This window comes from Blennius ocellaris (genome assembly GCF_963422515.1).
Source record: "Blennius ocellaris genome assembly, chromosome: 7".
NCBI classification, from domain to species: Eukaryota; Metazoa; Chordata; class Actinopteri; order Blenniiformes; family Blenniidae; genus Blennius; species Blennius ocellaris.
This window is the reverse complement of record NC_137656.1, coordinates 673,528-697,064: the sequence shown is the minus strand read 5'-3', so window position 1 is coordinate 697,064 and position 23,537 is coordinate 673,528. Positions and strand designations below refer to the sequence as shown.

Here is a 23,537-nt window from a genome sequence, read left to right as displayed (position 1 = left end):
CTTCAAAATGTAATGTTTTGGTCCTCGGAAGATGACGAATCATCCCCGAAGAGTTCGTGCGACTCGAGTTAATAGTTTTTGTGAAAAGCTGGTGAAATGTGTACATATTGGTAAATAATTGCAGATATTTCACCACGTTTTGTTTTCGCAGAAACTTTGAAAACGCTGAGAGTGAGCATGGAGGAAAGTTTGTTCTGATTGATCGATGTCTTGTTTTCGAACGTGTAAATAAAAGAAAATACTGAATAAAACAAACGGAAAGTAGTACGATCAAGTACGTCTATCAAAAACTTCTTTACGAAACAATGCTTGTCTTTAATTCAGCATCATCCTACATCTGTTATATAATACAGCAATTTAATTTCTCAACAATGGTCTATCAACTGAGCATGTGCAGAAGCAGCACTTTCAAAAAGTTGCGTTTTTTTTCTCTCCCTCCATTTCCCATTGAGTTGGACCTCAGAAATTCAACAATTAGCAAATCTTAAGAGCCAATTAGCAAATGTTAATTTCATCAGGCGGCGAGCGGCGGCCAGACGATACCAAGATAGACCGTCGTCGTGGCAACGCAAAAGAGGCGTGGTCTGAATGCAGCTCATCAGTGAAACATGGAGGCGGCTGCCGAGCGAAGCGGCGTCGCTCATCTTTATTGATGTTGGGAGCAAACGACACCCGGAGGAAGGCTGAATGGCCTCTTTTGTGCAACTTTTTTTTTTTTTTTTCCCCTCCGATCTCATTGGCCGGCCGTGAAGAAACGATGCCCCGTCAACCCAGACACATTTAAATACCCACAACGTAAAGCTCAAGCAGGCGGCTGCTGCTTTGACGGCTTCAGAAAACGCTTCCAGAGACACTTAAGTGTTTGTAATCTGACATCTTAATTTCAAGCATTTATTTCTGGACAGAAGCTGGAAATGACATCACAATGGCTCTTTGCATAAAATGACAAAAACATGCATTTTTTTATAAATGTATAAATAGACGTAAAAGCTAAAGAAGGCGTCACTGTCTGGAGCGGTTTTGATGTTGAGACGCCTAAAGCAGGAAAAGAAAAAAAAACAACCGTCACATTTCGGCAGACCGGTAACTTCTGCATCTGTGTCTCAGATCAACTCCCACTCGTCTGAGTGTGGATCGAAGTCCAGTGGTATCGTGTAATTTTTTTATTTAATATTTTACTTAATTGTATTTAATTTATATATTTTTGAATTTTATATAATTTATATTTTATAATTTAATTTAATTTAATTTAATTTTAATTTTATATCTTTATATTTTATAATTTTATTTAATTTGTTTTTAATTTTATATAATTTATATTTTATAATTTTATTTAATTTGTTTTTAATTTTATATAATTTATATTTTATAATTTTATTTAATTTGTTTTTAATTTATATAATTTATATTTTATAATTTTATTTAATTTGTTTTTAATTTTATATAATTTATATTTTATAATTTTATTTAATTTTTTAAAATTTAATTGATGTTCTCTAATTTTATTTAATTGATATTCTTTAATTTTATGTAATTAATATTTGTATATAAATTTTATTTTATTGTATTTTATTTTATTTTATTGTATTATATTGTATTCTGAACATGTTACACTATAAAATTGTCCCAATAAGTGGTTAAGTACTTGATTATGATAAGTTACTGTCTTGAACTTATGAAGCAAATTTTACTTAAAAATTTTGTGATAATAATAAATATTTCTCGGAACGTCCAAGAATGAAGCAAAAACTACTTTAAACGGGTAAAATGGCTAATTTGACTTGGAAAAAAATACTAAAAACAACCAAACCATATGAATCAGTTGAGGTTTAAAACGGCTACAAATGGCTACAAAAGCTAAAAACGGCAAAATTAGTTCTAAATTTTCTTCATGAAACATCAAAACATCAAAACGTCAAAACAAAGGGTTTTTTTTTGGGGGGGGGGGGTTTGTAGAATCCTGAACTCGAGGATCGAACGCTTTGGCAAAGTTTTGAAAACGACTGCAGAAACGTTGAATTGCAGTTCGCCTGCCAGACCTCTAGCGGCCGCTGTGGTTTTTTGTTTTGTTTTTCCTGTCGTTTCCTGTGGAGCTCTGATTGGACGAGAGGCTGTGGGGGTGAAAGTGAAGCCCGGAGCTGCAGGGCAGGTGAAGGTGAGGCAGCCGAGGGAAAAAAAAAAATTTAATCATCCGCCTGAAATCTCAAGAGCCAGAAATGAAACTCAAGCCGGACGTCCATTAATCCTCCGATTGGGATAAAAAGAAATGAAGCGTCAGGCGTTTATTGGGCCTCGTATATCTCCGGCGCCGTCGCAGGAGAAATGTGACGTGAAGACTGATGACTTTGCACAAGAGTCGGTTATTTTCTGCAGTTTTTTTTTTTTAATCTTCAAATTGCATTTTTAGTTGATTTTACAGCGAAGAAAAAATTACACTATTTAATATCCATAAATAAATGTCAAAACAAAGTATTTTTTTTGCGATGCTTTGACTCAAAACGACTTTGATGATTCATCTGTTTTTTACCAGAGAACAACACTGACTGCCGTTATATTATGATATAAATATATATATATATACTTCACGTCTGTTTGTGAGCCGGTTCAAAACAAACCTGTTGTTTAAACTTCAAAAAGACAATATATTTATTTCTTTTCTTTTTTCAAATAAGCTTATGTGTATCTTATATGCAGTATTCTTATACGTATATTTTCAATACCCGCTTAGAAAGACATAAAACAATATGTTCTTACATTTTCATAATCTGTAAAAGTTACTAATAAGCCACGCCCACCAAACAAAAAAAGAAAATGTAAATTTATTTACATATATATATAATATGTAGGCTCCACTGAGGGTTTTGTCCCTGTTTAAGTATTTCATCGTTTATTTGCTGACTGTGATTCTGAGGCCGATTTTCCTCCATTGGCCAGTCGGCAGGTCGGATTCACGTGATGCACTTGAACGCATCACCCATGTCTCAGCGTCACGGAGCTCCTTAACCCATCATAATCCATAAACTAGCCAGCGACGAGAAAATGTGGCTGTAAATAGTTAAATGGCTGAAGTTTCTAAACTAGCTGAGATGCTTAAAAGAGCTAAAAACGGAAAATCCAGGAAAATAAAAAGGAATAATCTCTAAAAAACAAGAGCTAAAAATGGAATAAAATATCTTTACCGATAACACTTTATGAATGAAACCTTGTTTGTTTTCTGTTTATTTTTCAAAGAGGTTTTTACACCATTTCAGGACTTTTACACGTTTTGCGGCTCAGGATCAGATGTATTTGGTGGAAAATTGCGAAAATGGCCGGTTTGGTCATGGAGGCTGCAGACCTGGATCGTGTGAAAAATCACAGCGTTGTGAGTTTTTCTTAACGTTTGACTGTGGCTCTTCTCGGCCCGTCTCCCCTGTTTTACATAATCTCCCAGTCCCTTCTGATATTAATCTGGATTAGGTGAACGCCGGAGACGCCGCGACTGGAATGATGATCGCGTATTTCCCCCAAACGGGCAGATCTCAGACGAACTGGCCTCCCCGCAGTGGTCGAAACATGAAAGCCCGCGGACGTCGTTCCTTCATTTTCAGGCACTTGGCTGCGGCGGCTGTGTAATTATCACTGCGACCGCGGTGGAAATCCACACGTTCGCTCGGGGCATTAAAATGACTCAAACTGTGAAATGTCCCATATAAACTTCTTCACAGTCCCGAACGCCGCTTGGCGTTTTTGATGCGTTTGGAACCGTTGACTTTAATTAACGTTCGTGTTCCGGGGCGTGGAGGAGACGTACAGTATCGGGGCGTAGTGTAGAATACAAGCGTCTTCAGTGTGAAGGTGTTTATAGTCGTACCCAAATCCATGAAACCCCAAAACTCCAACACATATTAGCGTATTTAACGCACCGTAGAGCGCACCTGAATTTAAGCCGCACCGGCAAAATGTGATGAAAAAAACTCCATTGTGCACTGTATTATGATAATATAGTCCAGTGTTTTTCAACAACTGGTGTTTCCTCCAGATCGTCAGGTGAGCCGTGGGAAATGATCCAATTTCACATTGTTTTCTAAAAAAATTATTTGCTCTCACAGCGACAGTGTGTTGCAGAGTAATCATGTATAAATACTCTTCACCACTAGAGGGCAGCACAGAACTTTGCCGGTGAAATGTAAAGTGACAGACGTCAGTGTGGTTCATCTCCACCTCCTGCTACCATCTTGTATCAAAGTACTGTGTCAGTGACAGTGATGGAGAAGTTTTTGAAAACCAGGATCTCAGCTCTTCATCCATCAGGTCCAGGTTTCACACTGAGGGAGGCACTATTAAAAAAAAGTCCTTGCTTTCTGGATTTACTGGATTCCTGTTGATAACACTTTGATGAGAATGACTTTGATGTCTTTGATTAGAATGACTTTATATTGTTAATAGAGGCTACAGAGTTTACCATTTTACCATTTTCGGGTGGTGGTGTGACTCCAGATGTTTCCAAAGCAAAAAGTGTTCCTCGGCTCAAAAAAGGTTGAAAAACACTGTTTTAATCTATTCTATTCTAATCTATTCTATTCTATTCTATGATCTCCATGTCATTGGGAGCAGACACGGGTCATTACCAGAGAGTCTGTCTATTAGTACCAACTTTAGAGGCGTTTAGCTCAGAATCTGTGGGGTAATGAGGGGAAAAACAACAACAACAACAACAAATTAGAGGTTAAGTTTGATCCTGCTATTAGAGGCAAAGTCAGATTTGCTTCAAATCAGGAATATAGAAATACAACCTCTGTTTGTATCTTAGATATCTGATTTAAAACCCATTTAAAAATGTAGATATTTTTAATAGATTCTATTGCCAGATTTTCCTACTTTAAAGCATACAGAGTATTCCGAACTTGAAAGTCACAGCGCCCCTAAAGGCCCGGCATGTGTACTACAAGCCCTGAAGCCTCGTGTTGAGCCGAGTTCATAGTGACGTGTGGACAGAGGAAAAAAGATCATTTTTTGTTTCCGTTGTGTTGATGTACCCAGAATTCCACCGACGCATCCCGTTGCTAGAATTTGCTAAACTCAGTGGGATGACAAACGGCTGGAATCAAGAAAACACACTGCAGTTCAATTGAGCGGTAGATACAACATTTCAAGGCGCTTTTACAGAGAAGGGGAAAAAAAATCAAACAAATCTATTTGTCCAGGAAGAAAGCTGCAGAACCGGACTGAGGCGGAGACTTTGTGCTGTTCTGGTTGGCGTTGGAGGACAGAAGGAGAGACGAGGGGAGCGCAGAGCAACAAGCAAACAAACATAAATCCACCGGCTGCAGACGTGACGGGGTTACTAATAAAAGTAAAGTCTTGTGCAGGTTGTGAACCGCCTTCCTTTTCCTCTGCACACTCCTGGATCTTGCACAGGATACCCCCCCCCCCAAACGAACGTCTGTTTGGGCTCACGATGTAAGACTTTGGATCTTGTTGGTAGCTTTAGGACCTCACGACAGTTTTTTAGGTACCTTCAGTTGTGTTGCTATCCGATCATGGCGCGTTGGGTATTTTCCCAGCGCTCCCACGAGACACTCCAACCGCAATTGACTTTTGATGCCTGCCCCCCCCCCCCCCCCCCCGCCCGTCGGAATGAGTCCATCTCGTCCAAACGGGCGTCCGTCCAGCGTCCCAGCTTAACGCTCTCCCTAACCAATTACAGCTGACCTTTTATAGCCGGAACATCTGCTGGGCACCGGCTGCGAGTGACCTCGCTTTCATCTCTGCTCTGCTTTCCCTCCCACTGTTTCATCCCTTCATCTCCCCCGCCCCCCCACCCCCCCACCCCCCACCCCCCACCCCCCACCCCCGGCCAGCCTCGGGCTTCCAGCTCGGCACAGCTTGCCTCTGCTGATTTGCTTGCGGCTCGTCGTAGTCAAAGACGAGACGGTGAGCGGTGTTGACGAGGTGCGAGGAACAAGCCGGCTTCATGCTAATTTGATTGTCAGTGCAATGCGGTGTTCCCCCCCCACCCCCCACCCACCCCCACCCCCACCCCCCCGCCAAAGTGGCAATATGGACCGTGGTAATGAGCCGGCGGTGCCGTGCAGAGAGTTCCGGCGTAAAGATGTTGACACCAGCTGGTCTGATCAGATATTGATGATTGAATTGTGCCCCCCCCCCCCCCCCCCCCCCCTGCACCCCCACCCCCCTCCCCCGCTGGTTCACGACTTGAGATTCCTCCCCTTATCCAATTACGCCGGTTGAAAATTATTATTTTTCTCACTCGGAAGAGAGTCAACCTCTTGCAATTACATCGGCGTGTCTGACTGTAAACTCCATTAGCTTAATGAATGCGCCGCCGCGGAGAGCCGCGCGTTCGTCTTTGGAGAGCGGCGCTCGGCGCTCAGCGGGACGTTTCCCTGCTTTTCTTTAATGTGCTGCTGAATAATGGACGAGTGAGGAGCCGCCGGTGTCGCCGCGAAGAGCCGAAACGCCCTCGTACGTTTGAAATATTTGACTTCTTCAGCCGTGGTTTGTTTTCTCAAGAACAAGTTTTGTTATTTATATGAGTTTTATAAAGAATCGCCGTCCGTCCGTCCAATTTCAACTCGGGTTTTTATTTCTATGGCGCCAAATTGAACACTTTTCACTTTTACAGAGAAAAAAAACAACCTATTCCACATGAGCCAGTCTCTCGTCCAGTCCTGGTTTTGGAAGTGAAAAGAGCGAAACATCGGACAACATTCTTTCTTGTTTCGTCCACTTGAGCTCCTGGTGACTCGTGTTCACGTTCCCCTGTTTGACCCGAATCACAGTCTCGTTTGAGGGACTCTGAACCGGAGCTGACAAAGTCTTTGGTTCCCTTGCAAAGCCGGGTCTCAATTCCTTTACGATGAGAGGGTGCAACGTAAGCAAGCAAGGCTAACCGCGCAAATCAGACAAGTTGGAAAATATCGTGTAATATCTTCTAACTCGAGAGAAGAAGCAGAGAGGAAAACTCATTGATATCAAGACATCATATTGCGGTTGCTTGTAGCTACCCATTAGCCAGGAGCTAACTAGCCTCGCCACCACCAGCTAAAGCGGCGGGACTTCCTGTTTCGGTCCGGACCAATCAATGAGCCGTGTTTCTTCTTCACTTCCTCTGCGGTTCGGTGTTTGTTTCAGGCGACAGCGCCCCCTAACCGGCAGGTGGTGTGACTGCGTTACAGACGTTTTCCAGGCGCTTTGATCCGGTCTTTGAAGTGAACGTGAACGGTAATCGAACCAAATGAAGGGGTGAAAATTCTTCCTTCCCTCAAGTGAAGCGAGTCCTGGACTAGGGGGATGTGAAAAGGCCTGAGACGTCCTTTTGTCTCCTCGTCCTTTTGTCTCCTCGTCCTTTTGTCTCCTCGCTGTCGGCAGATCGATCACGACGGCAGCATTCAGACACGAGGCGATTTGCAGCGCTTCACAAAGAAATGAAAGAAAAACCGCTGCCTTGACCTTGTGTCTTCTGACGTGTTCAGACTTTCCTCGAGCAGAAGTCCGATTTTGAAGACGATCCTTTGACGCACAGGGAGCCGGAGCCAGACTGAAGCTCAGGTGTGATGTCCTCTACCCTCGTCGTGCCGCTGAGCTCTAATCAGAGACATTTCTTATATTTACCGAGACCCGTAAACACCCCGCCACAATAATAATAAAAAGCCTGCTGAATATAAATGAAGTTTCCTTGAATCTTGATTTTTCTATAGAAATCCTTTCAGTCTTGCAGTTCTTTTCAGGCGGCAGTGATGTGGTTTCGCCATCCTTGAGTTTAATGTCTAAATCCACAAAATACAATGACGACGTCTTGAGTGACGTGGAGTCCAGGTGACGGACGGGACCCTTTGGTACACCTCAAGTCCGACGCTGGTTCCTTTTTAAACACGGTTCCTCTTTTCGGACGAACGAACTCCTGTAGCGAGGAGCGAAAAGTCATTTTCAGCCACTCGTGTCCGTGACTTCCTGTTCGGTTCACGGAGGCGGCGACGCCGAAGGAACCACGACGAGGGGACGTCTGGTCCCTCGTCCCCGTCGATCGGGAACCGAGCCCCCTTTGGTCACTAACTTGCTCCCAATCTAAACCTGTTCAAGATGCAGATTCACGTCGACGCAAAAATAATGGTATTTTGTCCGCCGCTGGTGAAGAAGCCGCTTGGAACAGGTGTGCTGGAGAACGGAAGGGAACTGCGTCATCCAGGACACCAGTTGAGGAACACCAGGCTCCAAAATGTTCCTTGCTGCGTTCCCTGCTTAATAAGTCATGCCGTGGCTCTTGCAGGCCAGACGACAGCGTTCACAAATGGATTCCACCCAGGAAGCGTTTGACAATAGTGGGGGATTTTGATTTCCAGTTGGCAGGGGCAGTTTTCCTTCTGATATAAACGTAGAGATTTTGCGGTAGAACGCCGACTCATCATGGCTCATGTATAATAGCTGGGCAGTCAATAAATAAAGTAAAGGCCTGGACCCCCCCACCCCCACCCCTCCACTCTCAGAGCCTCCAGCCACTTCTTTTTCCAAAGAGGCGCATCCATAGGGTGCTTTTTAAAAATTCATGTGGTTTTCAAGGCTTGAAAGTTGAGAGTAAAACTATGAAATTCATGTGCTGCAACATCAGATGGAGGAGTTAAAATGGGAAGCGGCATCTGTGGCTCGGTGGGGAGGGAAGATCCTCTAGCTGTCCTCACGTTGGTGGCTCCAGCCCTCGTGTGCGTGAATCAGTGGCTTTACTAATAATCCTGTGGCGTTACAAACTCTTAAAATGTGACATCACTTTAAGCAACAGTTCCATTTTTTTGTCAACCTTCAGTCATTTCTGTTTTATATTTTCTTCTTTTCTATTATTTATTTAATTTATTCATTATGATCATTATAATTTTCTATTCTGTTTTCAATTTTTATTTATTATTTTTTTTTAATTTATTTGATTTATTTATTATGATCATTCTAACTTTCTATTCTATTTTCTGTTTTCAATTTTTATTTGTTTATTTTCTTAATTTTTTGGTAATTTATTTGTATTTATTATGATCATTCTAATTTTTTATTCTATATTCTGTTTTCAATTTTTCCAATTTAATTTCAATTTATTTTATTTTATGTTATTTACTATGATCATTCTAATCTAAATTTTTTTTATTTATTATTTATTTATTTATTTGCCGTAACTTTTGTTTATACTCGGCAGGTCACTTGCTTCCCTTCAGGTTCAAGTGGAATTTGGGGATTGGTGAAAAGAAAAGTACTTTCTCAAGTTCCTTTCATTTGTTCTATATATAAATGAGTTTTTATATATGTGTAAAAATTCAACGTGTCTAAAAATTCAGCTGTAAAAAAAATTCGGCCGCAAAAAAAATTCAGCTGCAAAAAAAATTCTGCTGCAAAAAAAAATTCAGCTGCAAAAAAAATTCTGCCACAAAAACAAATTCAGTTGCGAAAAAAATCAGTTGTGAAAAATTCAGCTGCGAAAAGAATTCAGCTGAATTTTTACACACCAATATTTTTAGACGTTGAAGAAAAATCAGAAGCAAAAAAAGATACGTACTTGAAATTCAAAGTCTGATTTCGATGGTAAAAAAAATTCAGAGTCAGAAATTCCACTTCAGAATCTGACGGCACAGTTTTACTTCCACACTCACGCGCAGGAGCTCAAATCCCAATTCCTTCATCTTTTCCAGTGTGACGACGTATTGTGGAGATAAACTGTATTTTCAACGCCGTGGCGTCCCGACTTAACGTCTTAATCTGCAGCAAGACTCATTGAAAGCGGCGGCAACAATCGTTTTCCCCTGTCTGGAGGGAACCGAGTCGAAAAGAAGTTGTTTTTCACCCCCGGCTGCTGCTGCTGCTGCTGCTGCTGCTGCTTCTTAACAGAATTTAGGGTGATTAATCATTAATTTCCAGCATCTGTGCACCGCCGCTACGTCAGGCGGAGGCTCCAACCGCGGCGCAGGTTGACGGAGCTCTCAGCGGCGCTCGTTTAGGTCGTTTGTCCTGCAAGAACCCGAGCAGCAAACGATGCCGATCGCGGGCCGAGAGACGAGGCGATGATTTATTCAGGCCTCCTCCCCGCCGCCGTGCCGTCGTCCTGCCGCAAGACGCCACCAAGGTCACGACCCGAGAGCTGAGACGAAATAAACTAGATAGATAGATAGATAGATAATTACTTTATTCATCCCCGAAGGGAAATTGTCTTGTTGCAGCAATCTGGTACATACGAATATTATAAAATACAATAGAATAGTAGTAAAATATAACAATATGTGGGTATAAGACATAAAGTAAAACACAGAACGGAACATGGGCACTTAGAAATAAGCAGGAGATCAAAGCAAGATCAATAAATAGTAAGGTGCAGTGGCAGAGCCATTAGAAGTAGGTATTATATAATAATAATAACAACAATAATACAGATAATAACAGTGTGTAATAGTGTATAATACTCGTGTATAGTACTACTAATAATGGTAGCAATAATATAACAATAACAATATGGTAGCAGCAGCTTTCAGGTCTTGTTTAATCGACACATTGAAGTGAAAACCCTTAAGGAGAAGTTTTCAAAAATGTGACGTCTCCATGGAAACGGGGGGGGGGGGGGGAGTATTCTGAAACTAGTTGTTCTGCACATGCTCAGTAGAGACAGTCAGAACAAAGTTTCCTCCATCGTGTCGTGACCCCCGGTCCATATTCTCCTGGGACTTGATGCTTTTATTTTGATAGTCACACACATATATATATATATATATACACATACTGTAATTATATATATATATATATATATATATATATATGTGTATGTATATATATATATGTGTATGTATATATATATATATATATATATGTGTATGTATATATGTGTATATATATGTGTATGTATATATATATATATATATGTGTATGTGTATGTATTGAAAAAAAAATGCTGTAGTTAAAATCCCCTTTACGACTATATGTGAAGATTGAATTCTTCTTTTTACCACCTATAGATCCCAACAGTTAACTATAATATTTAATAAATATCAATAATTCAGTATATTAGGGATGATTTCTGTGAGAAATCTTTTCAGATCAACTCTCTTTTCACACGTTTTTATGTGATTTCATTCCACTTATTATTAAACCTGTTTTCTTGTTTTTTTTGTGTACGGTTGTTTTCAAATTCATATTTAACTTTCAAATACTTCCTTTTATGAACCACAGCCCATGAAAACACGACTTAGTGGCACTTGGTTGGAAACTGAAGCAGAACATTTAATATACTTGGCAGCATCAAAGGGACACTTCAGGCTGGTCGTTGTGTCTTTACCGTCCAATTCTGTCCACGCTACCGCAAACGGACGGGGACTTTTATTCTGAAATTTGTTTTCAAGGTCTTTAAAGGCTGTTGCAGTCTGGTGTCAGTCGAGAGAGAGAGAAATAAAAACAAAAACACTTTCTCGTCTTTATGAATTCCCTCATTTCTCCAGAAGTTTTAGCGTTTTACAAAAATGTAAATTAAATTCTGGACAGTTTAATCCGCCGTCGTTTATTCTTTCGCCGTCAAACACAAACAAGTCTGCGCGGCGGCGGCGGTCTGGTGTCGGGTGTCTTTTCTGACTGGCTGCTCACGAAAGCTTCTCAGCGTCTGTCAGCCACTCGCAGGTAATGAAATATTGATTAGCGGCAATGAAAGTATGAGATGAGACCATTGTTTACCTGCTCTATTACATTGTGGTCGCTTTGCCTCGGCTCCCCGGGGACCCACGGAGCAGGGGTGTGTGTGTGTGTGTGTGTGTGTGTGTGTGTGTGTGTGTGTGTGTGTGTGTGGCCTCATTCTTCTATACTCGTTGGGACACCAACTGGCTCAAGGGAACTCCCGTAATCAATCAGGGGAACAAAATGCATGCATCTTCAAAGGAAACATGTTCTCCGGCTTTTCAACTCTTTCATCTCAAATGTTTATCCGCTCTCTTATATAAAAAGGCTTCTTCTATAACACATTTGGTGTTTTGGTTCATTGCGGTCATGCAGTGTGTCGTCATGACCCGTCCGTCATGAGGGGACGTCTGTCATAAGGGGACACTTGCCCTTTGATCTCAGGGCGTCCCGACATCACGGGTTTTACTGTACATGGGTACTGCCCAGTAGTGGGCGCCATCGTACCGGCGGCTAGAGACGGAGACGTCACGAGAGAGTTGTACTTTCCAATCATGTGTCCAGTTTATTGTTGCGGTGGCAGGAGCGCTAAAATAAAGCTTGTTTTCACGGCAATTTTGACCAGGGGAACAAAATGCATGCATCTTTAAAGGAATCACGTTCTCCGGCTTTTCAACTCTTTCATCTCAAATGTTTATTGCTCTCTTATATAAAAAGGCTGGTTCATTGCGGTGTGTCGTCATGACCCGTCCCTCTGAAGAGGGGACGTCTGTCTTAAGGGGACACTTGCCCTTTGATCTTCTGGCGTCCCGACATCACGTTTTTTACTGTATGTTTTATTCTCGCAAAAGAGACGGAGACGTCATGGGAGAGTTGTACTTTCCAATGATGTGTCCAGTTTGTTGTCGCGGTGGCAGGAGCGCCAAAATAAAGCTTGTTTTCACGGCAAATTTGACATGAAAGCACTTATTTTCTGTTTTAATTCATCAAAATCTGAGAGGTTTTAATTCCACGTCTCTATAACTTCCTGAGCGCCTCGTGGTTTTTTGGGTCTGGGAGTCGGTAAACATGTGAAGGGGGGGGGGCAGTAAACATGTGAAGGGGGGGCAGTAAACATGTGTGCCTTTGTCTCTCCCCCACAGATGAAGTCAACAGAGGTGGACCAAGGCCTCTTCACAGACAGCTACTGCAAAGTGTGCAGCGCTCAGCTCATCTCCGAGTCCCAGAGGGTCGCCCATTATGAGGTGAAGAACCCCCCCCTCCCCCCACCAACACACCCCACCCCCCCCCCCACCCCCACCCCCCGGGGGACACACTCGCTGGATGTCTACACCTGAGCACCCCCGGAGTCAATAAACACACCACACACCTGAGTTGACACACTTATTTTCTCATTTCGCCGCAGCCACAACAAGCCAGGAAACGAGGGGATGATTACGGTGGTAATTGAACCTTTAGCTGCCCCCCCTCACAATCCCCCCCCCCCCCCCCATCCCCCCACCTCCATCTTCTTACTGCTGTTTGTGTATAATTTCCCCCAAATCCTGATCGTACCGTGACATTTTATCCCCGGTAAATCGTCGCCGCTCATTTCGAGGAGCTTGATCACAAGACGCAGTGCTAAAGAGCTGCAAAGGATTCTGGAGGGTTTTTTTTGGGGGGTGGGGGTGGGGGGGGAGCGGGGGGGGGAGAAGCCTTGAACATCAGTTCTATATTCCAGATTAACTCCCCGGTGAGGATGAGGGTCTGTTCCTTCTTTTTAACAGCAGCTGGAGACGAAGCGTCTGTTTCACTTTCACTGTTATTTTAGGAAGCAAAGCTGCGCTGCTGCGTTTCCATTGGCCTGTCGGGAGGGATGAGACTGTGAGGGATGAGAATGTGAGGGATGAGAGTGAGCGGGATGAGAATGTGAGGGATGAGAATGTGAGGGATGAGAGTGAGCGGGATGAGAATGTGAGGGATGAGACTGTGAGGGATGAGAGTGAGTGGGAGGAAAATATCAGGGATGAGACTGTGAGGGATGAGAGTGAGCGGGATGAGAATGTGAGGGATGAGAGTGAGCGGGATGAGACTGAGGGATGAGAGTGAGCGGGATGAGAATGTGAGGGATGAGAGTGAGCGGGATGAGAATGTGAGGGATGAGACTGTGAGGGATGAGAGTGAGCCGGATGAGAATATGAGGGATGAGACTGTGAGGGATGAGAGTGAGCGGGATGAGACTGTGAGGGATGAGAGTGAGCGGGATGAGAATGTGAGGGATGAGAATGTGAGGGATGAGAATGTGAGGGATGAGAATGTGAGGGATGAGAGTGAGCGGGATGAGAATGTGAGGGATGAGAGTGAGCGGGATGAGAGTGAGCGGGATGAGAGTGAGCGGGATGAGAGTGAGCGGGATGAGAGTGAGCGGGATGAGAATGTGAGGGATGCGAGTGAGCGGGATGAGAGTGTGAGGGGTGAGACTGCGCGGGATGAGAGTGTGAGGGGTGAGAGTGAGCGGGATGAGAATGTGAGGGGTGAGAATGTGAGGGATGAGAGTGAGCGGGATGAGAGTGAGCGGGATGAGAATGTGAGGGATGAGAATGTGAGGGATGAGAGTGAGCGGGATGAGAATGTGAGGGATGAGAATGTGAGGGATGAGAGTGAGCGGGATGAGAGTGAGCGGGATGAGAGTGAGCGGGATGAGAATGTGAGCGGGATGAGAGTGAGCGGGATGAGAGTGAGCGGGATGAGAGTGAGCGGGATGAGAATGTGAGGGATGAGAATGTGAGGGATGAGAGTGAGCGGGATGAGAGTGTGAGGGGTGAGAGTGAGCGGGATGAGAATGTGAGGGGTGAGACTGAGCGGGATGAGAGTGAGCGGGGTGAGAGTGAGCGGGATGAGAAGTAACTGAATGCTTGGACACTGTCAGCATAATGGTTTGGAAAAACAAAATGTGTGTCTGGTTGATAGTTGATGTATGTGCTGGGGGGGGCTCTCTCTCTCTGCTGCTCTCTCCCTGCTGCTCTCTCTCTGCTGCTCTCTCTCTCTCTGCTCTCTCTCTCTACTGCCCTCTCTCTCTGCTGCTCTCTCTCTCTACTGCCCTCTCTCTCTCTACTGCCCTCTCTCTCTGCTGCTCTCTCTCTCTACTGCCCTCTCTCTCTGCTACTCGCTTTCTCTGCTGCTCTCTCTCTCTGCTGCTCTCTCTCTCTCTGCTCTCTCTCTCTCTACTGCCCTCTCTCTCTGCTGCTCTCTCTCTCTGCTGCTTGCTCTCTCTCTCTCTCTCTCTCTCTGCTGCTCTTTCTCTCTCTGCTGCTCTCTGCTGCTCTCTCTCTCTGCTGCTCTCTCTCTCTACTGCTCTCTCTCTCTCTCTCTGCTGCTCTCTCTCTGCTGCTCTCTCTCTGCTGCTCTCTCTCTCTGCTGCTCTCTCTCTGCTGCTCTCTCTCTCTCTCTCTCTCCACTGCTCTCTCTCTACTGCTCTCTCTCTGCTGCTCTCTCTCTCTCTCTCCTGCTCTCTCTCTCTCTCACTCTCTCTCTTGCCACCTGAGAGGCCTCCAGTCTGTTGAGGGTTTGGTGATTGATGCTCCGCCGCCGCGGCGCCGAGGTCGAACCTCATCAGTTGAGAAGCGGATCTTTAATAATTTTCCTCCACGGTGTCACTTTGCGTTGCGTTTGTCTTTGAGTTAACTTTTCCTCCTCAAACTTTTAGCAAGTCGAACTCTCTTATATCCTGCGGGGCGCCGCTGCTGCTGCGCTGTGCCGCCGCCGCGCTGCTATTTAAAGGAACTTCCACCAGGAGAGCGGCTCTGTTGTCGGGGTCCGTCGTGGGAGACAGGAAGTGGCGGCAACAACCCAAATCAAATATTCATTTTGTCATTGTGTGGCGGATGCTGGATGCGACTTTCGGCCTCCCGGTGATGGGGCGGCTGTTTTTTTTTTTTGGGACTCTCCTTCACCGCGGTTCACGCTTGATGCGCCGTGGCGTGTTTGGGTCACGGTGACGTCTTCAGGAACAAACTCTCTTCAATAGATAACAACCCGTGTCTCCCCAGGTGGGAAGCGGCGAGCCGAGCCCAGCAGGGGGCCGGCCGGCAAACATGTTCATCACTTCCTGCCGTGTTTACAGAATATGATCACATTCCCTTGAAGCAGGATGTTACAGCTTTTTGAAACTACTTCAAATTTTTTTGGGGGAGGAAATATTAATGTTTTATCACGTCTCTAAAGTGTTTTGGGCCTTTTCTTCTTTGCTCTTTATTTGTAAAAGGTCGAATTAAAATTGTCAATATAATCATCAGGCATCTTCTGAACTGCAATATTTACATTTCTATTTTGACCGAGCTTTATTATGGAAATATTACGCAAAATTCACTTTCTAAAGGTTTTCCAGCAGTGAGGAAGTGTAGAAAGTGTGTCCTCTCTCTCCCTGGCTGGTTCCAGGTTTTAAAAAGTGTGTCGCTCCAACCAGCCAATCAGAAATCAAACCCTATATGATGTCATCGGGGGTTTAGCCAATCACAGTCAAGGTAGGCTCCTCCCCCCCTTTTGACTCCTCCCACAATTTAGGCAGCTCTGCTCTGGCACATGGCGCCACGAGAGGAAGTACTTCCTCCATCTTCCCATAGATGGGCGTGTGTGAGGGGGCGGAGCCAGTCCAGCTCACACAGACACAGCAGATTCTGAATGCAGCTCCTAGGATCCGACGTTCTAATGGAGGGAAAATCAAGGAGGAGGAATAAAGTTTGAAAACGAGGATTCTGGACCAACGAAACCGTGTGGAAGTTAAAAAAAGCTGCACAATATGACGACTGTGGTGCAAAAGTTGCGTTTTCAGTCGCTCAAAGCACCGCCGTCGTGAAAACTGACGCCCAAATGCCGAAATCACAGGTCCGGAGGAGGAGGAAGTGGTGCAGGACGCCGCCCCGGTGCAGGTTTAAATAATGGAAGACGACAAAATAGTCCCTCGTTTAACGCGAGGCTCTTATGACACGGGGGAGTTTCCGTCTCGCTTAGTTGAAAGGTTTTTTGACGGCGCGGCTCCTCAAACTCTCGCCGACGCTCTGATCTCTGATCTGTGATCTCGGCCGCCTTTTGAATCGCCGTCCGCTTCTTGGAAACGGCGTCTCTCGGGTCGGAGCTCTTTGGGTGACGGTGGAGACGTGGAAACCCAGTTGATCTTCAAAACCCTTCCTCTTCAGACACATCAAAGCCGGCCGCCGCGGTTCAAAGGCCCCGTTAATTTATGCGCGCGTAGCGCCGCCGGAGCGACTCCTTCAAACCGCCGCTGAACCGGGGAGTTCACAGGGAAACCGGGATGAAGAGTGACCCGGGAGGACTCGTTAACCGCGAACACCCGGCAACCCTCGCTCACCTTCAAATCACACGTGTGCCGCGAGAGGGAGGCTCGTCACACACACACACACACACACACACACACACACACACACACACACACACACACACACACACACACACACACACACACACACACACACACACACACACACTGCCGAATAGCGCTGACAAACATAAATAAATGTTTTTTTACAAATCGCTCCCCGGCTGGAAGACGAGCCCGTCACACATAAAGATAAAGTTTTATGTTCTCGTCACTCGACGGGGAACCGTCACAGCTCCGCTCCTTCACTCGGCTTCTTGCCTCGGAACCTTTTATCCAAGCAGATCAGTTGAAGAAGTGTTCTGCACTCACATATACACACATATTTACACACATATATATCGTAGGGCTCAACAAATACAGTTTCTATTCGATTTTCAATTTTTTTTTTCTTTAGCAGCAGGAGGGCAGGGCCATAGACCTATAGAACTAGAAGCTACTGACGCTAGCAGCAGGGGGAGCGGGGCCATAGATCTATAGAACTAGAAGCTACTGACGCTAGCAGCAGGAGGAGCAGGGCCATAGACCTATAGAACTAGAAGCTACTGACGCTAGCAGCAGGATGAGCAGGGCCATAGACCTATAGAACTAGAAGCTACTGACGCTAGCAGCAGGAGGAGCAGGGCCATAGACCTATAGAACTAGAAGCTACTGACGCTAGCAGCAGGAGGAGCGGGACCATAGACCTATAGAACTAGAAGCTACTGACGCTAGCAGCAGGAGGAGCGGGGCCATAGACCTATAGAACTAGAAGCTCCTGACGCTAGCAGCAGGAGGAGCGGGACCATAGACCTATTGAGCTAGAAGCTCCTGACGCTAGCAGCAGGAGGAGCAGGGCCATAGACCTATAGAACTAGAAGCTACTGACGCTAGCAGCAGGAGGAGTGGGGCCATAGACCTATAGAACTAGAAGCTACTGATGCTAGCAGCAGGAGGAGCTGGGCCATAGACCTATAGAACTAGAAGCTACTGACGCTAGCAGCGGGAGGAGCAGGGCCATAGACCTATAGAACTACAAGCTACTGACGCTAGCAGCGGGAGGAGCAGGGCCATAGATCTATAGAACTAGAAGCTACTGACGCTAGCAGCAGGAGGAGCAGGGCCATAGACCTATAGAACTAGAAGCTACTGACGCTAGCAGCAGGAGGAGCGGGGCCATAGACCTATAGAACTAGAAGCTACTGACGCTAGCAGCAGGAGGAGCGGGGCCATAGACCTATAGAACTAGAAGCTCCTGACGCTAGCAGCAGGAGGAGCAGGGCCATAGACCTATAGAACTAGAAGCTACTGACGCTAGCAGCAGGAGGAGCGGGACCATAGACCTATTGAGCTAGAAGCTCCTGACGCTAGCAGCAGGAGGAGCAGGGCCATAGACCTATAGAACTAGAAGCTACTGACGCTAGCAGCAGGAGGAGCGGGGCCATAGACCTATAGAACTAGAAGCTACTGACGCTATCAGCAGGAGGAGCTGGGCCATAGACCTATAGAACTAGAAGCTACTGACGCTAGCAGCAGGAGGAGCAGGACCATAGACCTATAGAACTAGACGCTACTGATGCTAGCAGCAGGAGGAGCGGGGCCATAGACCTATAGAACTAGAAGCTACTGACGCTAGCAGCGGGAGGAGCAGGGCCATAGACCTATAGAACTAGAAGCTACTGACGCTATCAGCAGGAGGAGCTGGGCCATAGACCTATAGAACTAGAAGCTACTGACGCTAGCAGCAGGAGGAGCAGGACCATAGACCTATAGAACTAGACGCTACTGATGCTAGCAGCAGGAGGAGCGGGGCCATAGACCTATAGAACTAGAAGCTACTGACGCTAGCAGCGGGAGGAGCAGGGCCATAGACCTATAGAACTAGAAGCTACTGACGCTATCAGCAGGAGGAGCTGGGCCATAGACCTATAGAGCTAGAAGCTACTGACGCTAGCAGCAGGAGGAGCAGGACCATAGACCTATAGAACTAGAAGCTACTGACGCTAGCAGCAGGAGGAGCGGGGCCATAGACCTATAGAACTAGAAGCTACTGACGCTAGCAGCGGGAGGAGCAGGGCCATAGACCTATAGAACTAGAAGCTACTGACGCTAGCAGCAGGAGGAGCGGGGCCATAGACCTATAGACCAAGAAGCTACTGACGCTAGCAGCGGGAGGAGCAGGGCCATAGACCTATAGAACTAGAAGCTACTGACGCTAGCAGCGGGAGGAGCGGGACCATAGACCTATTGAGCTAGAAGCTCCTGACGCTAGCAGCAGGAGGAGCAGGGCCATAGACCTATAGAACTAGAAGCTACTGACGCTAGCAGCGGGAGGAGCGGGACCATAGACCTATTGAGCTAGAAGCTCCTGACGCTAGCAGCAGGAGGAGCAGGGCCATAGACCTATAGAACTAGAAGCTACTGACGCTAGCAGCAGGAGGAGTGGGGCCATAGACCTATAGAACTAGAAGCTACTGACGCTAGCAGCGGGAGGAGCAGGGCCATAGACCTATAGAACTACAAGCTACTGACGCTAGCAGCGGGAGGAGCAGGGCCATAGACCTATAGAACTAGAAGCTACTGACGCTAGCAGCAGGAGGAGCAGGGCCATAGACCTATAGAACTAGAAGCTACTGACGCTAGCAGCAGGAGGAGCGGGGCCATAGACCTATAGAACTAGAAGCTACTGACGCTAGCAGCAGGAGGAGCGGTGCCATAGACCTATAGAACTAGAAGCTCCTGACGCTAGCAGCAGGAGGAGCAGGGCCATAGACCTATAGAACTAGAAGCTACTGACGCTAGCAGCAGGAGGAGCGGGACCATAGACCTATTGAGCTAGAAGCTCCTGACGCTAGCAGCAGGAGGAGCAGGGCCATAGACCTATAGAACTAGAAGCTACTGACGCTAGCAGCGGGAGGAGCAGGGCCATAGACCTATAGAACTAGAAGCTACTGACGCTATCAGCAGGAGGAGCTGGGCCATAGACCTATAGAACTAGAAGCTACTGACGCTAGCAGCAGGAGGAGCAGGACCATAGACCTATAGAACTAGAAGCTACTGATGCTAGCAGCAGGAGGAGCGGGGCCATAGACCTATAGAACTAGAAGCTACTGACGCTAGCAGCAGGAGGAGCGGGGCCATAGACCTATAGAACTAGAAGCTACTGACGCTAGCAGCGGGAGGAGCAGGGCCATAGACCTATAGAACTAGAAGCTACTGACGCTATCAGCAGGAGGAGCTGGGCCATAGACCTATAGAGCTAGAAGCTACTGACGCTAGCAGCAGGAGGAGCAGGACCATAGACCTATAGAACTAGAAGCTACTGACGCTAGCAGCAGGAGGAGCGGGGCCATAGACCTATAGAACTAGAAGCTACTGACGCTAGCAGCGGGAGGAGCAGGGCCATAGACCTATAGAACTAGAAGCTACTGACGCTAGCAGCAGGAGGAGCGGGGCCATAGACCTATAGACCAAGAAGCTACTGACGCTAGCAGCGGGAGGAGCAGGGCCATAGACCTATAGAACTAGAAGCTACTGACGCTAGCAGCGGGAGGAGCAGGGCCATAGACCTATAGAACTAGAAGCTACTGACGCTAGCAGCGGGAGGAGCAGGGCCAGAGACCTATAGAACTAGAAGCTACTGACGCTAGCAGCGGGAGGAGCAGGGCCATAGACCTATAGAACTAGAAGCTACTGACGCTAGCAGCAGGAGGAGCGGGGCCATAGACCTATAGAACTAGAAGCTACTGACGCTAGCAGCAGGAGGAGCGGGGCCATAGACCTATAGAACTAGAAGCTACTGACGCTAGCAGCAGGAGGAGTGGGGCCATAGACCTATAGACCAAGAAGCTACTGACGCTAGCAGCGGGAGGAGCAGGGCCATAGACCTATAGAACTAGAAGCTACTGACGCTAGCAGCGGGAGGAGCAGGGCCATAGACCTATAGAACTAGAAGCTACTGACGCTAGCAGCGGGAGGAGCAGGGCCAGAGACCTATAGAACTAGAAGCTACTGACGCTAGCAGCGGGAGGAGCAGGGCCATAGACCTATAGAACTAGAAGCTACTGACGCTAGCAGCAGGAGGAGCGGGGCCATAGACCTATAGAACTAGAAGCTACTGAAGCTAGCAGCAGGAGGAGCGGGGCCATAGACCTATAGAACTAGAAGCTACTGACGCTAGCAGCAGGAGGCGCAAGGACGTTATGAAGGATTTACACAAGTTTTATTTTGACATTTCATGGCATTTTGCACCAGAATATTTGATTAAAATTCAACTTTATGTTGAGATTGCGATCAATTTCAGTACTAACCGTTAAATCTAGTAAAAATATAGATAATTTCATTCCACGCACTGTGACCACAACAAAGAAAAACATCAAAGTGTAAATTCAAAGGTTATTATAGTAACATTGTACCAGTCTGGCCACTCGGGATGAAGCTGGACTGTTTGTGGTCCCTGAAGTACATTAAATCTGATTTAATCATCATCTTATATATATATATGTGTGTATTTATATTGTATACATCTTTGTATTGGTTCAGTTATGTGCTTTTAAATAACCACGACCTATTTGACGTTTGGTTCCTTCAATATCAACGGGTCCTACAATTTGCCCCCCGTGCCCCGTCCCGGGGAGAGAGGACGCGTCTCCAGTCCAGCTCACGTCGTCACTAATTGGTTTTCCATCGTCGTTGCTGAGCGAGGCCCCCCCTCCGCCCCCCCCCTCCACCCCCCCACAATTGAAGTGTCTCACCGACCCCCCCCCCCCCCCCCGCCGTGGAAATTGTCGCGGCGTGAAACAAGCCGGCGGAGAATTACGGCGTCGGGCTTCGCCGATACACATCGGGGAGATGACTGATTGTCTGGAGGCGGGCCCCTCGCGGTGCAATCTGCCGGATCGGAGCCGAAACTATTCGTCAAGTAATCGACGGAACGTAAAGCGATTTTTTTTTTTTTTTTTTTTTTTTTTGCGTCGACGTGCGGCACCTCGTTCTCGATTGCAACGGATCTGGGATAACCACGACGGAATTGTGGAGGAATTCTTAGAGGGGAAAGACGAGACGTGAGCGATTCCTCCTGGTTCGCCGTTTCCTCGGGGGCTCAAGTTCAAAGAAACGCTGAAAGGAAAACGACGCCAAAGGAACATGAGTCACAATGAACCGAAGCGCTTGTTCACCCTCCTTTTCTCGGTTTGCCGCTGAATCGCCACTGATTATCTTTTACCAGCGTCACAAGAGACGTCTCGTTAAATGAGCCAGTAATATTCGTATCGCGTGACGTCAGCAGCAGGTTAGAACACAGTAATGGTGCAAGATGTGATATTGTGACACATTTTCCTGTTTATGAATGAATGAATGGTTTATTTCGGTTACAGTTTCAGTAGAAGTGCAGTTGATGAATTTTTGTGCAGTTCCTGGTACGTAAGTTCACACACCTGTGATTTTTCACCGTTTCCACAATATACTTGTAACCGAAATGGGTATTAGGCTACTAGCTATTAGCCTATCCCTTAAAAACCCGTGCGGTTACCCCAGACAGCAGTGATGCAAACAATATAATCACATTTTAAAAAAGCAAATGGAGAAAAAAATTTTTTTAAATTAAATTAAATAAACATAGCAGTGGTAATACAGGAGAAAAAATGAATATGGAACATAACAGAAGTAATACATGAGAAAAACCCAAACAAACAAAAAGAAGTAGCAGAAATTATTGTTCATTGTAACATTAATTATTTTTCTTTTTACTGTTTTTTTGAAGCAGAACGGTGATTTGCACAGTTTTAAGTGTCACTGAGACGTTCCATAAACCTCCCAGAATAGAAACATCTGTATTTCACGTTGGTTCTCACACCACCTTTTTCAAATCTACACCGTCCTCTTAAATTGTAGTTTTCTCTTAATTAAAAAATTTTTTTAATAGCTGTGGGAAGACTTTTATTCTTTATTCGAAATAGTATTTCTAATGTTTTTAATATACTTTATTATGTAATGTGAGAGGCTCACACACCAGCGATGCTACATGCTAAAGAGTTTCAGGCTCGCACATCAACAATGCTACATGCTACATGCTATAGAGTTTCAGGCTGACACACCAGCGATGCTACATGCTAAAGAGGCTCGCACACCAGCGATGCTACATGCTAAAGAGTTTCAGGCTCGCACATCAGCAACGCTACATGCCACATGCTAAAGACTTTCAGGCTGACACACCAGCGATACTACATGCTAAAGAGGCTCGCACACCAGCGATGCTACATGCTAAAGAGGCTCACAAATCAGAAATGCTACATGCTACATGCTAAAGAGTTTCAGGCTCGCACATCAGCGATGCTACATGCTAAAGAGTTTCAGGCTCGCACATCAGCAATGCTACATGCTAAAGAGTTTCAGGCTCGCACACCAGCAATGCTACATGCTACAGAGGCTCGCACACCAGTAATGCTACATGCTACATCTGCGAGCGTCTCGTCATGCGTCACCGTGAGCCTCCTCGTCACGCTCGTCCTCCATGTTTTGTCCGCCGCATTCCTGCGTTCAGCTGCTAAATATA

General features: G+C 45.9%; 2 protein-coding genes across 2 annotated transcripts in view; both read left to right on the top strand.

The window, feature by feature from the left end:
- Nucleotides 1-7,547, top strand: part of LOC308132717 (uncharacterized protein) — a gene marked incomplete at its 3' end in the record, with an annotated part of 22,513 nt that extends 14,966 nt beyond the window's left edge. Inside the window, exons 7-8 of the mRNA XM_080499898.1 lie at nt 5,903-5,934; nt 7,479-7,547. Coding sequence (XP_080356024.1) covers nt 5,903-5,934; nt 7,479-7,547 — 101 coding nt within the window. The remainder of the gene's footprint in view (nt 1-5,902; nt 5,935-7,478) is intronic.
- Nucleotides 7,548-12,773: 5,226 nt separating this feature from the next.
- Nucleotides 12,774-23,537, top strand: part of zmat4a (zinc finger, matrin-type 4a) — a gene marked incomplete at both ends in the record, with an annotated part of 97,197 nt that continues 86,433 nt past the window's right edge. Inside the window, 1 exon segment of the mRNA XM_080499680.1 lies at nt 12,774-12,875. Coding sequence (XP_080355806.1) covers nt 12,774-12,875 — 102 coding nt within the window.